We start from the raw sequence: 16,237 nt of genomic DNA on the forward strand, positions 1-16,237 counted from the left end.
ACGAAGCACATCATTGAACACGCATGACAAAAGAAAAACATTGTTATTAGTTCCTCCTAGTGCGAAGATAATGGAATTCCTGTGCTTGAGCTCACATGACACTGGAGCCACTTCAAAGAAAGTGACAATTTTATTGTGGGCCCATTCATCACACTCAGTGGGGTTTCACTGCAGACACCCATGGGGTTTGTATTGGGTTTATCTGACAACCTCTCCAGAATTAATTTTTTTGTATTTCAATGCAGCTGCATTCCTTATGGGTTCCTAGAACAAAATCAGAGCACTGCCAGCTAAGTCTTCTTTTAGCGCTTTTATCACAGGACAGAAATTCAAGTTTCTATACTGTCACCGAGGTTGATTGTTGATTGTCTTATATTACACAATCCAGTCAGGTAAGTAATCATGTGATTCTCACCAAAAAATAAAAATATACAAAGTAGCATTTGTATAATGCAGATTGTTCCCTAAAATGTGTTCTGAAATATTGTTTCTATCTATAGTGGAATCAAATGCTGAACAAACTTCATGGGTTCATGTTCATCAATTGATGTGCAAATAATAACTACTATACCAAGCATAATAAAAAGCATTGAAAGATCCATCTCCATTTCAAAACTTGGAGTTGTTGCGAACTCCTTTTGTGTTTTTAAACATTTCTATTTAAAGAGATCCTAATAAATACAAATGCAACGATTTTTGAAGTACACTCAACAGCAGGTTTTCAATAGGCAATTCACATTTTAAAATAATTAAATTATTGAAATATTACTGATATTAAACATGCTGAACTAATTTAGTCATTTCATAGTATTGTGGGAACACTAAAATTGCATTTGGATGATAATTAAGCTCCATATGTATTATGTATCGGAAAACAATTCACTGTAACCACAATCACTGCGTTTTGGTGAAGGTTAGTCACACATCCTGAGAACCACAGTACTTTATTGCAAATCACACACCACTGTGAGACATTACTGCTTTTAGTTCATTTGACATACACAAACCTCAGCATTCTCTCTATGCAGGAGAGCAGCAGACTGCATTATAAAAAGCTTGGAAACCCAGTCTGAGTGCTACCAATACAGCACCTTTTACAGTACTCCAGGAGACAGACATTTCATTAACTGCCTGAACTAGGAGCTGAGTAAATAACCTGCACTTATTGGAGCACTTTTCACCTTCTTTCTAATTTAGCTACTTCAGTAGATGCACAGTAGGTTCCTTTACAGAGGGCATTCTGATGTCTTACAACAGTTATTTCAACCATGTCATTAATACAGTCATTGAGGCACCTTTTAGAGACACAACAGCTAAATCCATACGTAAAATGAACACCAATTCCCATCACTTCCCTTCTTCTGCCTATGTTTCCATGCCTATGAGCACACATGACAGGGGGAACAATGCTTTTTGATACATCAGCTTGAAGTCATGCTGCAGCCAGTTACAAGGGAGGCTCTCTTTTGAGTTTAGAGGCAAAACAGTAACTACCCCTCTCTGGATTTGGTGACTGGATTTCACTTTCCTGTGCACGCCAAATAAACTACTGCATACCAGTGAGTGAATGACAAATTAGCATTTCCCCTTTACTGGTTTCCCATCTCCATCCTTCCTCTCTCCATCTTCCCATAGAACTCCCACTGCATTCAAACTACTGAGTTGAAGTACATCCTTGCGGCAATTTACCAGTAGGAGTGTCTGTCGCATGCATGGACTCGCATGCACAGCTCTTCTGGAGCTCCTTCAACCTCACATATTGAGTAGGCTGGCAAATTATTAATAGCAATTATTGCCATTAAGTTATTTGTAGCAATTTTGAAGTGGTTAATATTTATTTGTATTAATTCAATTTCTGTTTCTTTGAATTCAGAATCGTGGATCTACGGCTTCCAAGTCCTGCTGCATCCTTTTTTTAGTGGACTTGGTTAAAAAGTTAGTAAGATCTAGATGCTCCGGCTAGCCGGGTCTCGGATCTTCCCGCCGGCGGCAGCTCCGAGAGCGCTGCGCCGGGGCCTCAACCGGGACGAGGATGGGGACCGGGGCGGGGAGCGGCTCCGGGGCCGGGCGGGGGTGATGGTCGGTACAGCGGGTACCCCGGGGTGGCGGTGAAAGGCCGGCGTGGGGCAGCGGGGCAGGGGCAGCGGGGCAGGGGCGCAGCCGGCGGCGGGGCGGCGGTGGCGGCCGGCGCTGCTGACGGTGCTGCCCGGGGATTATCGCCGGGCGCCCGCCGGCCCCGCTTTTGCTGCGCCCGCTGCCGGCCCGAGAGCAGGGGCCCGCCCGGGGACAAAGGGCGGAGCGAGCCGGGGCCGGGACCGGGGCCGGGGCCGGGGCCGGGGCCGAGGCCGGGGCCAGGGCGGGCTCCGGCTCCGGCCGCCGCCCACACAGGGCACCTTCCCCAGCCATGTCCCCCAACTACATCCGGAGCTTCTCGGAGGGATGTGTGAGTACGCGGGGGCGCCCCCTGGCCCCGACCGGAGCGGGGGGTCCGGCCCCAAACCGCGCGGGGACCCCGCCGCGCCCCCGCCCCGCGCACGGGCCGGCGGTGCCGCCCGCCTGCGCTCTCGGCCCGAGCACGGGGCTGGAATTGCCCCTTTGGGGAAGCTTTAATTTGCGGGAATAAGTATGGCTCTAAGCATGTTTAGGTTTGATGGTGGCACGGCGGTCTGTGCTTTGCCATCACCTGACATCATGTGAATGAATCAGTACAACAGCAAAACGAATAGACTTTGGGTCGAAGCGTTCAGCTCCGTCTGGCGCCTTCTGCAGCAGCGGAATACAGATAAAGGCAGTGAAACAAATGAACTGGCAAGTGCTAGACAAATTAACATTTATATAAAGTTAGTAGGAACAATAAAGTGTTCTAAGACATTATTTTGTTAGAGAGCTACTGCTCTCTAGAGCATAGACAAACTCTCTCTTTTTAAAACAAGTAGAATAAAATAAATACTTTGGATAGTGAAAAAAAGCCAGTAGACCTCCAACAATAACACTGTTCATTTTTATTTTTTTATGTTGAATGAACCCTCTGATTTGCAGCTCAGGCCGCCAACGGTAATTGGTCAATTCCACACTCTTTTTTTTGGCTCAATTCGAATGTTTTTCCTTGGTGTTTTGGGCTTTGCTGTTTATGGAAATGAGGCCTTGCATTTCAGCTGTGACCCAGACAAGAGAGAGGTTAATCTTTTCTGTTACAACCAGTTCAGACCGATAACTCCTCAGGTAATTATCTTTTTCTGTTATTTTTTCATTATAAAAATCCAGTGTTAAGAAAGTCAACTGCAAAAATTAAAACGTGATTGTTCTATATAAGTACTAACTGACTAATTATAGTTAACTAGGCTAATTATAACTAGATTTTTGATTAATATTTTCCTTTTAATATTTTCCTTTATCAGTGACTAAATAGGGAGCTGTGCTTCCTTTCCTTCAAAACAATCCTCATGTTTCAGAAACCAACTAAACTTTTCAAGTCAAAACATAACTGCTTTTTACTTTTATTGTCATCTAAGTGCTTATACATTTGATATATATTTAAAACAGACTTGCAAAATGTTCCAATATGCATGTGTTTTAGCTGTCCCAATGCAGTTGTAAATGATCTGACAGCTACATTTCTGCTACATTTTAGGTTTTCTGGGCATTACAGCTGGTGATTGTACTGGTACCTGGAGCCTTTTTTCACCTTTATGCTGCTTGTAAGAGCATCAAACAGGAAGATATTCTCCAAAAGTCATCCTACACCGGTTTTTATATATTCTCTGTTTTCTTAAGGATTGTCCTTGAAGTTGTGGCTTTTTGGCTTCAGATTCAGCTCTTTGGTTTCAAAGTGAACGCAATCTACATGTGTGATGTGGGAGCACTTGAAAAAAAGTTTAACATTACCCGGTGCATGGTGCCAGAGCACTTTGAAAAGACGATTTTTCTTATTGCAATGTACACATTTACTGTGATTACAGTGATCTTGTGTGTTGCTGAAATTTTTGAGATCTCATGTAGAAGGCTAGGTTTCTTAAAAACTCAGTGATGTCAACCACACGTACTCATTTACCGCCCTGTCCACCTACAGTCTTGTAACAATGATTTCAAACCACAAATCACAAATCATCTCCTGGCCTCTATGCAGTGTTGCAGAGGAGAACCACACTTATTATTACTGAGGCAGATAGTCATTTGACCTGAACTCCTTATCTAAAACACTGTTTTAGAATAATCTTTGTTTCCATGTCAAGGCCAAAGGCACTGAGGTCTCCAAGAGCAATATATTTTCATGACCTGCCACATACGATAGTTCTGCCTCCAGGGGAGTGTCTGTGTGTGTGGAGAAGGTTATTTATAAACACACTTCTATTCACAACTTTTCTGAACACATGCCATTGGAGCTTATAAGGTCATTGCCCTTTCAGGAAAAACTATTGCAAATTTCTTACATGTTCTTATGGCTTGAGAATTGAGCAATAATGGTGGATACTCTCTGGGTACCAGAAAGCATTCGAGCATCTTCCCAAGCAGTGCCACTGAGATGCAACCTGCATCTCAGCCCCCAGGGGCAGAGACTCCTGGTTAGGCTGTGGTGACAACATATCCATGGATACCAGCTTCACTCTGCAGAGGCTCAGCTACTGTCACCTGCTGGCTCAGAATCTCCTTCTAAAAGTGAAAGAGTAGCATGGTATTCTTTGTGCTGACTGCAATGCCTTACCCTCCTGTTTTGGCTTACCACGCAGAAGATTTTTACCAATTTAGTATGATCACATTTTGAAGGAGGAAAAGGGCTTCTTGACAATTTTGCTTAAGTGGCTTAGAAGTGTCAAAATAAAATCTCGGAAAAAAGCCATTCCTAGGCCCAATCATGACTTGATTTCAGTGAGTTTTGCTTGTGTGTGACTGTGGAATTGAGCCCACAGAATTTTCTGCTGTTTGTGTCACATCTAACTTCTTCTTGCTGTGACTAAAGTTGCTAGAATAACAATGAAAAAAGAAGTCTGCATATTAAAATTATTCTATGCAGTAAGTGCATTTGGTTAGGTTAGGTGTCAAAGGTATATAGGTATCAGATGGTTTTGTGTGCAACAGTTTCTTCTTAAGAGCTAATAAACATATTTAGAAGTGATTTCCTTGTGCTGAAGTGAGATAATGGAAATAAAAAAGATTTCAGAATCAGAAAGAAAGGAGAAGGTAGTTTCCTGTATAAAATATCTACACACAGCAATAATAACAATCAGCCATTTTCCATTCCTTTTTCAAATATAAAAAGCTGGGATCCTGGTAACAGAATTTGGGTCATTTCAGAAATGTTTAGAAAAGTCTGGAAAAATTCTTACCAAATGTTTTACCACCAAGTGTTAGTTAATAAGTCCCAAACACAGTTGAATTATCATAGCCTTGCAATTCTCACCCACAAAAGTAATCCTGATCACACAAATGGCATTGAAAGTTTTAGGTGTCTTGGATTTGATTGAATCTGGGCCATGTAAAACAAAGTGAGCTAAAACTAGGTGTGTGATTTTTTTTTAATATGCTGATCAAGAACAAGATGATATATTTCAATATATTAAAGCATTAATATTATTTTTCCCCCATGGAAATAAGTTACATGTCGTAAATAAATGTCCAGTCAAAGCTATCAGATTTATGCAATATTAAATTAAGTATTTGATATTTGCAAGCATTGCAAGTGGAATAAAAATCACTGTGCTAACTTCTTGTTTGCATAATATGCCATGTTCTTTGGTTAATACATGTTTAATTTTTCACTGTATATGTCAATATCCATCTGGAATTATTATTGCAAACTGAAACTTGTAATCTCAGGTAAAAAAATATTTTTATTTATAAAAAAATACAGCATATAGAACTACTAAGAAAAATAATTTACTTTCACGTGCCAGGTACAGTTGTTATCAATGGTATACAAATGCCACTTAATCAGTTATTTGTATAATAATAAAATAACTTAATCACAACCTTGTCAGTATTCTCCCTGGTGCTTAATATGTCATTGCTTGCTGTTCTTCTGTAAATTTCCAAACACTTCAGAAGGGTCAGAGGAGTGCCAAAACCCCCAAGCCCTCAGGACTTCCTTAAGTCCCTGTTACCATCAAGACCCTTGAAGAACAAGTACTGGCATGGGACTGCCTGAGGATCCCTTGAGTGCTTTAGGAGCTGGATTACCCACCACTATGCCCTTTCCTTTTGTGGTCAAATTCTGGAACATATTAAAAATTTTCCTTCTTCCAAATGAGATACACCACCAATATTTTTTTCTGCATTTCCTGTGGAATTAAAATTGTCAAATTCCTCAGTTTTTCATTTTAAAGAAAAAGTGCATTATTGCCTTTTAGTGCAAATGTTTTTCTGTGCCTGATTCTGCTATTAGTTTCTAGAACACGTTGATGGAGATATTATATCCATGTAAAGAAATCATTTCCCTGTGGCTGTCAACACTCCTATTTCCTATATTTGCCATTTGTTTTCCTGGCGCTCTTTGTATTCTCAAGTGTCTCTAAACTTTCTTTTGCTTAGTCTTCCAAACTCCCACCACTTTCATGCTTATTCACATTGTTTTCTATCAGCTTCCTTCCACCCTTCGTCCCTCTGAGATTGATATGCCCTCACGCATTTCTCAGTGTTGCGTTGATTTTTGCTCAAATGCTTAGCAAGTCTTTGAGATGATCACGAAGGCTTATTTTTTTCCTTGTTGCCATTTAGAAAGGAATTATGTAATACACTTGGGGATTCTTTGATTCAATTCTATTTCTTTACACAGCGAACATGAAGTCCTGTCTCCCAGAACACTGAGGAAGCATTTTTGTTGCTTACATCAGGTTCGCACTGTAAGTGCTTTGACTTTTTCATTGCTTTCCACCACACTCCAGCCACCTCATTTTCCCAGATAGCACTCAAAGCAATCCCCAGCTCATGTGTTTGCCGTCAGTTTTGTCTCTAGTCAGACATCATGACCATTTTAGTTCTCACTTAACAAAGAGCTGTAATTGTGACATGATTGCCTTTACATCAAAGGTATAGCTGCTCTGGGCCACCCAGATTCTAGTATAGCACCACAGCATCCCAGTCCTGCAACCACTCCTTGTTCTGTTCCTTTCATGGATTCCTTTCTTCTGTTCAGACATAATATCCTTTCTGTTCCCTTTTTGGCACTCTCCCATGTCAGCAATGAGACAATGCAGCCACCTCTCCTACCCTGTGCCTCCATCCAACATGCACCTTTTTTTATGCCCTGGAGCATCGACATTCTCCTCCCCTGCAAACAGACACTTTGAGATCAAGAACAGGTTTGGCAAAAGGGCTGTCTAAAAGAAATTTTAAAATAGTTTTAACAATGTCATCGGAATGAGATAATAGACACTAAAATAATTTATATTTCAATAACTTGTGAGATCCATTTGAAACTATTTTGTTTCAACAGTTCACATTTCTTTTGCTGTTCTCATCCCCTCTCTGCAAAAGCAGAAATCCCTGGTGGTTCCTCAGAGAAAAAGTTATCTGGGAAGTGGTGGTCCTACAAGATGCATGTTCCAGGGTTGACAGGCTTGCTGACAGCTGGCAAGAAGCAGCCCAGTCCTATTAGCCAGGCCATGGTAGCATTGCAAAATGTGGAATATGTAAAATTTTCTTAAGAAAGGATTTTTTTTTTGATGTTTAGTCTTTCTATACATTCAAGCCTAATCAACAAGAAGGGAGATTTAATCCGTGAAAACAGATAGCAGCTAGCAAGCAAGCTCTAAGTGATGTCCAAGTGTTAGAAAAACAAATCAAATTGGTAGAAGAATTGCCTCATTTACCAGGTTTACATTGTTTGCCAGGTTTAGAGCTTGGCATTCTTCATTGATCTCAGACCCAGGGGGAGGCTAACAAATCTTGGGAAGAAGGTTGCCCACTGATAGTTGACACAAGGAATGCAGAATTTACAGGCCACAGGGCCATTTGGCAGAACTCACAAAGTCAGGAAGAAACTAATAAGGCAACTCAGCAACTGTGCTGCAATCAGCTCTCACTGGGTAAAAGGTAGTTCTGGCAGGGGGAGATCCTGACCACCAGCTGATGGACCAGAGACCCAAGAAACAAAATGACTCAAATGAGAAAGACTAAGCATGGTCACTAATTAGCATAAGAAGCAAGAGAATCATCAACTAACAGAAGACAGAATACTAATTGATAAGAAAACTATGTTAACCTGTAACCTTTGTTTGCTAAATGTATTAAAGTGTTGATAGTTGGGGTGCTTGATTTATGGAATACCACCAAACACCCAGGCTGGTGCAACTCTGAATAATCAATGTCTCTCTCGAGTGTGTATTTATTGGCATACCAGGTAACTGATCTGATTTTTGTGGACAACAGTTTTTGGGGATGAAGGGCAGAGGCCAGGATGTAAAGGTGCAGTTCAGCCCCCGAGGGCCTCCCGGACCTCTGGTAAGCCTTGGCACAGCCCAAGGATAAGATGTTTCAGTCTGAGAAGGGATTTTCCTTTCAGGCGTACCTCCACAGGCCAGGTCTGCACAGCTCTTTGGGCTGACCTCCCAAAGGAAGGGAGGCAGAAGGGATGGGGAAGGCGTCACTGCTCAGCTCTGGGCAGCCGGGGCTAGGCTGCCATTCCACCGCTGGGCCAGGGAGAAGCCCCGGCCGCCCCGAGGTCTCCAGCCCTTCCTCACGGCTGCTGTGGGACGCGTTTCAAGCACTAAGGGGCCACGCAGGTGGCGTTCGAAGCTGTAGCTCCGCATACACGGACGGACGGACGGACAGACGGACGGCCCCGCCCGCCCCCTCCCGGACAGCAGGGGGCGCTCTCCGCGCCCCGCCGCCCGCCCGCCCACGGCTCCCGAGCCGGAAGCGGAAGCGGCGCGCGGCAGCCCCGGGAGCGAGACCCGGGAGCGAGACCCGGGCGCTGCCGCCTCCCCCGCCATGGCGGCCTCGGCGCTGCCCCCGCTGCCGCCGCAGCTCAAGAGCATCCAGCACCATCTGCGGACCGCGCAGGAGCTGGACAAGCGGGAGCCCGTGGTGGCGTACTACTGTGAGTGAGGAGGCGGCCGCAGCGCCGCCCCGCCGGGCCCGGCCGCCGCTCCCTCCCGCGGCCGCCAGCCGCTGCACCGGGCGGAGCGCTCCTCCCCTGCCCGCCCGGGCTGCCCGGGGGATGTGCGGAGACGGGGGGCGGAGGGAAGCCCCACCTCTGGGCGGTGCGGGGTGGTCGCGGTGTGCTCGGCTGCCGCTGCAGCCCCGCTCGCCTTTCATCCGCTCTGTGCTTGCGGAGTTAAAGGCTCTTCGCAGTCGTAGTGCGTATTCGGCAGCCCGGCTGCGTGCGCGTACGCCACCGTGCAAAGTGGCCCTGATGGGATAGTCCTAAGAAGTATGGCAAGAAATAGCATTCAAGAACCTTTTCAGAGTTTTTGTCCTCCGGTCCTGTGTAACCCTGAATAAGTATTTTGAGTCTGAGAATCTTTAGTTCTGATAGTAGTTCTTCCCTTCCCTTTTCTTTCCTTTTCTTCCCTTTCCCCTTTCCTTTCCCGTTCCGTTCCTGCCCCGCCCCGCCCCGCCCATTCGCACGGGGTCGGGGTTCTCAAAGGGAGTGAGTGGGTTGCTCTTTTTCTACTTCTTTCACCGAAATGAACACAGCAAAACCTTACTGTAAATCTTGCAAATTAATATGTAGATTTTTCAAGCTAATATGGCTTCTAAGCTAATTAAGAAATGCAAGCCTGCTGTTAAGCTTAAATGCCTGTCACAGTTAAGCCACACTTGGAAAGTGCCTAAGACTAGCAGATCACCAGAAATGTATGTTTATGTTGTCGACAGCCCACCCTTAAGGGGAAGGAAGGTGTGTCATCACAGTGTTGTTTTTTTTTATTGAGATGCGAGGTTATTTGAGGGGTTTACTTGGCTTGTCTTCAAGAAGAATGAAATAAAAAATAGATGTAGAACTGGTAGTTTTTCTTTGTAAGGTGATTTTAATTTAGAAGAATGAAATCTTGACATTCAGGTTTCAGATAGCTCTGAAAAAGCTGTCATCCGAGTGACAGAAGAATAATTTTACCTTTTCTGTGATACACAGGAATAGTGTGCTAACTTGGAGAAGTGCAACCAGGAAGGTGAGGTAGCCACATTTTAGAACACTGGATGTTCTCAGTAGTACTCTCTCTTTATTTACTGGAAAAACAGGACGAGTGGCACTGCGTGTGGCAGGAAACACCAGCTAGGTCAAGTTGCACTGAGTTTTTTGTTGTTTGTTTGTTTTTCTTTATTTCTCTGGGTTTTTCTGTCATTATTCTGTCATTTTTCTGTCATTCTGTCATTAATAACCTGTCTGGCTATACAAGAAAAAGATATGCATTAGTGTAGGTGATAAAATACAAGTCTATTTTAAACCAGAAATGTTTTTAGTGTATGATCTCTACTTTTCTTTGTGTTTTGCATTCTGAAGCTTAAGTCTTAGCGTAGAGGGAAAAAAAGCCCGTGTTGGATAATTACCATTTCCTGTAAAGTCGCTTGCCTTGTCTGTCCTAAGCAGTCTGAAACTTTTTATTTTTTCATTTGAGTGCTTCAACACATCTGATTCATTACTGAGTATAGCAGAGACTGTATTCCAGAGATATCTTTTTCATTACAGTATTACGTAAAGTAAAAAGCACTGATACCTCTTTTTCAAGTTAGGTCTTGCTCATTCTTCTCCTTTGTGTATTTAAAAAAAACAAAGGATCTTTGTTTTCACCAGTGTTCCGCTGATGACACTTACTTCCTCCCGTGGTGGATGAGTTTGTCTGGATTGATGAAAATGCATTACTCCTGTTCCATAGTTGTTTTTGTCTTCATTTAGTTCTGGCTTTGAAGCAAAAGTAAGGTTTATGAGCCATTAATTTTTAACATTGTGGGTTTGGAATAATTGCATGGAATCCCAAAGTATTAATTATTAATATTGCTACTATCAAAAAAAAAAAAAGTACTGCATATACTCCTAGCATGCTGTGAATAATAAAAGCTTTACTGAAAAGATAAATTTTTAGAAGTGTAGATCTGGGGACACAAAAAATTTTCAAGAATACCTTTCAGATAGTGTTTTGAAAACGCTTCTCATTAGACACATCACTGAAAAAAGTGAGCATCTCTTTGTGGAGCCTTTGAAATGGGTTTCAGAGGAGCTCTATACGTTTTATATAATGTATTGTTTGGAAGGAATGGAGTGAGGAAAGCACTGTGCATGCTAAGTCGTGTGGTGTTGCCTGTGCTGGCACTTCTCCACCAGCCTCATCTGCAGGCACATGCCTGGCACCCTGCATGTCCTGGGACCAGGAGGCTGGTGAGGCACGGCAGAGTGCACCCTGTGGTGAAAGGCCATGCGATGGGACAGTGCTGCATGTTCCATCACAAGGCTGCTTTCACAGGCACCCTGTGAGGGGGAGCATTGGTTAGCTGGTGGATGTAACTATCAGTCTGAACAGTGATGTATTTATAGCTTTGGAATGTTGCCATACGTGGTTCATACGTGGAAAAAAGCTTTGGTCACAATACTATTAATGTTGCCATGGTACAGTAGTTTGCAGTATGGGCATATGTATGCTAGGTTTTGTTTTATGTTAATTTTAGTTAAATTCCTCTATTATATGTCTAATAATAAGAGCTGTGACACAAATTAATTTGAGCATCAGAAGTAAGTGCACTCTGACAAGATGTGTTTGCAACCTAAAATAATTGCTGTCTATAGCTTAGCAATAAAATTGTCAGAGAAATTACTGCTCTCATTACTTTTTTGTCTCTCATCATAGGTGATATAGGTGTACTCTTAAAGCTGGGAATTTATATGGCAGTTACATGTTTTATTGGCATACACTATTTTAATTTTTTTTCCTCTTGTGTGCATTTTAAGCATTAAGATAGCATAAATCAGTAGTGCCACCTAAAGAAAATGCTGTAGTCCTTCTCTGGTCTCTCATTCCCAACCCTAGAGTGGTTTGGAAGCAAATGTTAATCTAATTGCATGATGAAAAACAATAATAAGCTATTTTTCAGCCAGGCCGATTCACTGCTGCTTAAGCAACTGTGTTCCCACAAAGACGAGGAACAAGACACAGTGGCTTGGGACAAAGGCAGGACTCCTGCTTTTTTGGTATTGCTGGCATATGTTGATTTACAGAAACTGTAATTTAATTCCCATTAATCCGTTTTACACAGTTTAAATAGCTGCAGCAGGGATTATTTGTCTTTTTCAACAGCCACATAATTTTCCACGTGAGAAATAAAATGTTGAACATTGATGTTCTTGTACACTATAACACAACACTTTTTGTTGTGGTACTTCCACACTGCAAAAATTAAAAAACTGGTTTATTACTGGTAATCCTGTGTAATCCTTACAAAACCTTCATGCTTAACCTCTTTTTTAGGTAATCAGATTCAAAGCAGAATATGATCAGTAGCTTTAGATGTTGTGTGTAAACTATTACCTTTTTATTGAAGTAATTAAAATATATTTTTTTCCTGACAGTATCTACCATAAATTAACATGGTTGTAACATTTGTTCTACCCAGAACACAGACCGTAGAGAAATAAAGAAACCAGGTTTATTTTTTTAAAGCTTTTAAGAGGACATGATCTCACAAAATAATTCTTTTAAAGAGATTAAACACTTAACGGTTAATGTAAGTGTCCAGCACTGCAGTGATCTACCACTTTATTTTAAACGCTTTCTTCCCCATTTGATACTTTTTTTCACTTTTGTATTATTTGTTAATCATTAAGTATGTAGGTATTTCAGGTTCAGTAAAGGTCAGTTTATTCAGCAGGTATAAGGGAATACTAGAAAAGAATGCTACATTGGTTGCCTAGCAAAAGTCAAGTAAGTAATTGGTAGTCAATAAAATAACTTATGTTAAAAACTTACATGAGTCTTACTGTTTGACTACTTTGAGATGTTATTTTGCAGACACAAGGAGGCAGGCTCTGATTTAAAAAAAATCTCTGGCCTGTAATAACTGAAGAAATCATATATCCAAACTGTGGCAGTTTGACTGATAAGTTTGGGGTCTTTTTAATTGCAAGGTTTGAGAGGTAGCTGTATCTTCCAAAAACTTCAGGTTTACAGTTTAAAGCAAGATTTTCATTAATGGCTGTTGTTTCAGCCTTCCTGTAGCATTGTTAATAATCTCTTTGCAAAGATGATTGGTAGTCTATACTTACTGAACATTGATGTTCTAATTCAAAAGTATTGAGAGAATGCCAGTGAGTTGCCAGAAAAGGACTGATGTTTCATGAACAATGTTTGGATAGCCAATGAATCTAACATGAAAAAAAATATGATTCTAGTAATTTTCAAAAAGCAAAGTGTGGTGATTTTTGCTTTACTAAACATCAGCAAATAACTGTATAAGATCAGTAGATTGGTTCTGTATGAAAGAGGTGTGAAAAAATGCTTCCAAAGGATCATACTCTTGCATTAACCTTTCTGCGTTTGTGAGATCAAGCAGGAGAGGAGCAAAAGAGACAATTTTTTTTCTGCAACTAGTTGACAACCTCTTGAACCAAAAGTCATTCAGCTTTTAACAGAAATATCCCTCTGCTAAATGTGACTGGCTTTTCACATTCAAGTGTCGTCAGACACCTATTAAACAAGCTTCTCTTTGCATAGAAATTATATGAGTTTATTATTATTAATATTATTATTACAGAAAAAATAGACTGTAAAGTTCATGGTCTGACTAAGATTTTGGGAAATATAGTTACTGTGCAGTTTTACAACTCAAATACTGTTGTTTTTTACTGATCCTTCCTTAGAGCAGAGGACTAATAATGGCCAAATATTTTAATTGAGCTTTTAAATAATTCAACTTTTTATTGTATCTTAATGCATTTCGAATGATTAATTTAGAAGATGCAAGTAATTAAGAATTATTAATAAAATTAAAAGTAACTGGTATTTGCTGTATTTGGAGAGATTCAGCACATACTTAATGATTTTGTTTATTCTGGGACACTGTGCAATTGAAATGTTTAAAAGAATGTGCTTATAACATTCCATATCTAGTATGATCCAATTCCTGATCCTTCCAGTTTAAATACTCATCTTTTGTATTAGTTTTGTGTAGTCCATTTGTAAAAGTACATTTTCCATATTCTCATATTGCTGGTGGCAGAATACTATTTTGTGGGCTACCAATACAACAGATGTTTTAAAGGCTTTTATTAGAGCTTGCATACAGAAGAATAGATTTAATCTCTTCTTTACTCAAGGTAAGTTAAAGTAGTCAGATATTTAAGTAAATAGCAGTTTCATAGTGTACTGTTAGACTTGTCTTGCTTGTGCTATAAGCTAAAACTTTTTCTCAATTTATACTTTTCCCTTTGCTTTCTATTTTTTTCTGTTTTCAGTCTTTGTTCGCTCTGATTATTTCAAAGATTTGTAACTGGGGAAGACTGTGCTCTTAAAATTGTTTTGTCTGTGCAGACAGAAAAACTAAAAAGTGTTAGGAATGACAAAGACAATTATATAAACCCCACAATCCTCAAAGCAAACTGTGGGTGGTGGCAAAAATTAAGATGATATTAACTCTTGTGTAGTATTTTTGGGCACTTGCTTTGATTATATAGGAAATATTTTAAAATAATCTATTCTGACAGAGATAGGAATGAGAACATAAAATAGAACAAGTGTACTTCAGAGTTCGAAACCTTTTCTGAATTACATGTATTTGTATGAAACTCATAAATTTCACTTGTATGGTAAATGTAAATGTGTAAATTTAGTGTAAATATACTAAGGTGCCTTGTTTCCGGCACATAATTCACCTTTTTTTGGTATATATTTATTGAACTTGAACCTCTGGAAGTAGAATTAACAACTGTCTTTTCCTGCCTGAGGTTTGCTGCTGCCTTTGAAGAAGGGATGCATTAACATCAGTATTCTGATTTGCAGAAACACAGAACTGTTGAGGTTGGAAGGCTTTGTACATCCCCTCATGCAATCCCCTGCTCAGAGCATAATCACTAGGGCAGGTTGGTCAGGACTGTGGGCAGGCAGTTTTTGAACATCTGCAAGGATGGCGACTCCACAACTGCTGGGAGCAACCTGTTCCAGAGTGTGATTACCCAGACAGTAGAAGATTTTTCTTATGTTTAAATGGGATTTCTTGTATTTCATTTTGAGCCTGTTGCCTCTTGTCCTGTCACTGGACACCACTGAGAAGGGTCTGGCTTCGTCTTCACTCCCCACTGCCCCCCTTCTCACGTAAGGTATTTACATACATTGATAAGACCCTCTGATTCTTTGCTTTTCAACACTTAAACAATCTGAGCTCTCTTCCTCTCCTGGTGTGACAGATGTTCCTAGCTTTTCATCAGCTTTGTGGCCCTTGCCATGTCTCATCCTGGGGATCCAGGACTGCAGGTGTGGCACACTAGTGCCAAGTAGAACAGAAAGACTCCTTGCCTCAACCTGCTGGCGACACTTCTCTTGATGCAGCTGTGGATGCTGTTAGCCATTAAGGTCAGGAGTACACTTTTGAAGCTTTCAGTTGATGCTGCCAGCCTAATGCCTTGTCTTTTGCTAGTTTCCTTCAGCATCATGTAATGAAGAGAGAGTGTAAGGCCAAGTTTGTTTGTTAGTATGTTAAATCTATTTTTTAAAGTCTTTGATTTCAGACAGCTTGGACTTAGCCAAGTAGAAATACCATGTATTTATGATCTGCATGCAGAAATTATGTGATTGAAATATGACACATTAATGTTCATGAAAGCAAGAATAATTCATTTTTATATGAAAATATGTTTCCAGTAGTTTTGAATTTGAGTAGAATCCAATTTAATGTCCTTGTTTGTTGGAATTGTAAAAGGAAGAGAGGCCCGGGGACTCTGGCGGGGGGAGGAATGCAGTCCAAACCAATATGGTTGATAAGAGCAAAACTCCATTTATTAGCAATCCAGAGGCACTTATATAGTATACCAGCTTGTTAACTCTTAAGTGGCTTAAAACTTAGCAAAATGCATTTCTACTTCTACATAATTGGACTTACATTGGCAAGATTCTACAGTTATGTTATGATTAAAAGAATTCAGAGTTTACCTCCCCCTCTCCAGGTCTTACCTGAACAGCTGCAAATCTTCAAGACTCCCTCTTTGTTTCTCAGGTTTGTTTCTCACACGAATTTTTCTCACACAGAGTTTTTCTCACAGGCCTTTTGCTTGCAGGCCTATTGCTACAGTTCTTTTATTGATCCCATAATTCTACCAATA

General features: G+C 41.0%; 2 protein-coding genes across 3 annotated transcripts in view; both read left to right on the forward strand.

Annotated features, from left to right (window-relative positions):
- Positions 1 to 2,298: 2,298 nt before the first annotated feature.
- On the forward strand, positions 2,299 to 5,966 carry GJE1 (gap junction protein epsilon 1). Its single transcript, XM_039570039.1, has 3 exons — positions 2,299 to 2,443; positions 3,040 to 3,222; positions 3,632 to 5,966. Exons 1-3 carry the CDS (start codon positions 2,405 to 2,407, stop codon positions 4,025 to 4,027), a joined length of 618 nt encoding a protein of 205 aa, XP_039425973.1. The 5' UTR covers positions 2,299 to 2,404; the 3' UTR covers positions 4,028 to 5,966.
- A 2,882-nt stretch (positions 5,967 to 8,848) lies between these two features.
- The window catches only part of VTA1 (vesicle trafficking 1), a 37,893-nt gene continuing 30,504 nt past the window's right edge, over positions 8,849 to 16,237 (forward strand). For both annotated transcript variants that reach the window (XM_039568974.1, XM_039568975.1), the window contains exon 1: positions 8,849 to 9,034. In XM_039568974.1, coding sequence (XP_039424908.1) covers positions 8,926 to 9,034 — 109 coding nt within the window. In that variant the 5' untranslated portion in view covers positions 8,849 to 8,925. The remainder of the gene's footprint in view (positions 9,035 to 16,237) is intronic.

This window comes from Corvus cornix, chromosome 3, assembly GCF_000738735.6.
Source record: "Corvus cornix cornix isolate S_Up_H32 chromosome 3, ASM73873v5, whole genome shotgun sequence".
Classification (NCBI taxonomy): domain Eukaryota; kingdom Metazoa; phylum Chordata; class Aves; order Passeriformes; family Corvidae; genus Corvus; species Corvus cornix.

Coding starts and splice junctions, on each gene's coding strand:
- GJE1 (XM_039570039.1), top strand. CDS start 2,405: ATGTCCCCCAACTACATCCGGAGCTTCTCGGAGGGATGT. Junction 2,444..3,039: donor GGAGCTTCTCGGAGGGATGT/GTGAGTACGCGG, acceptor TCTGATTTGCAG/CTCAGGCCGCCAACGGTAAT. Junction 3,223..3,631: donor TCAGACCGATAACTCCTCAG/GTAATTATCTTT, acceptor GCTACATTTTAG/GTTTTCTGGGCATTACAGCT.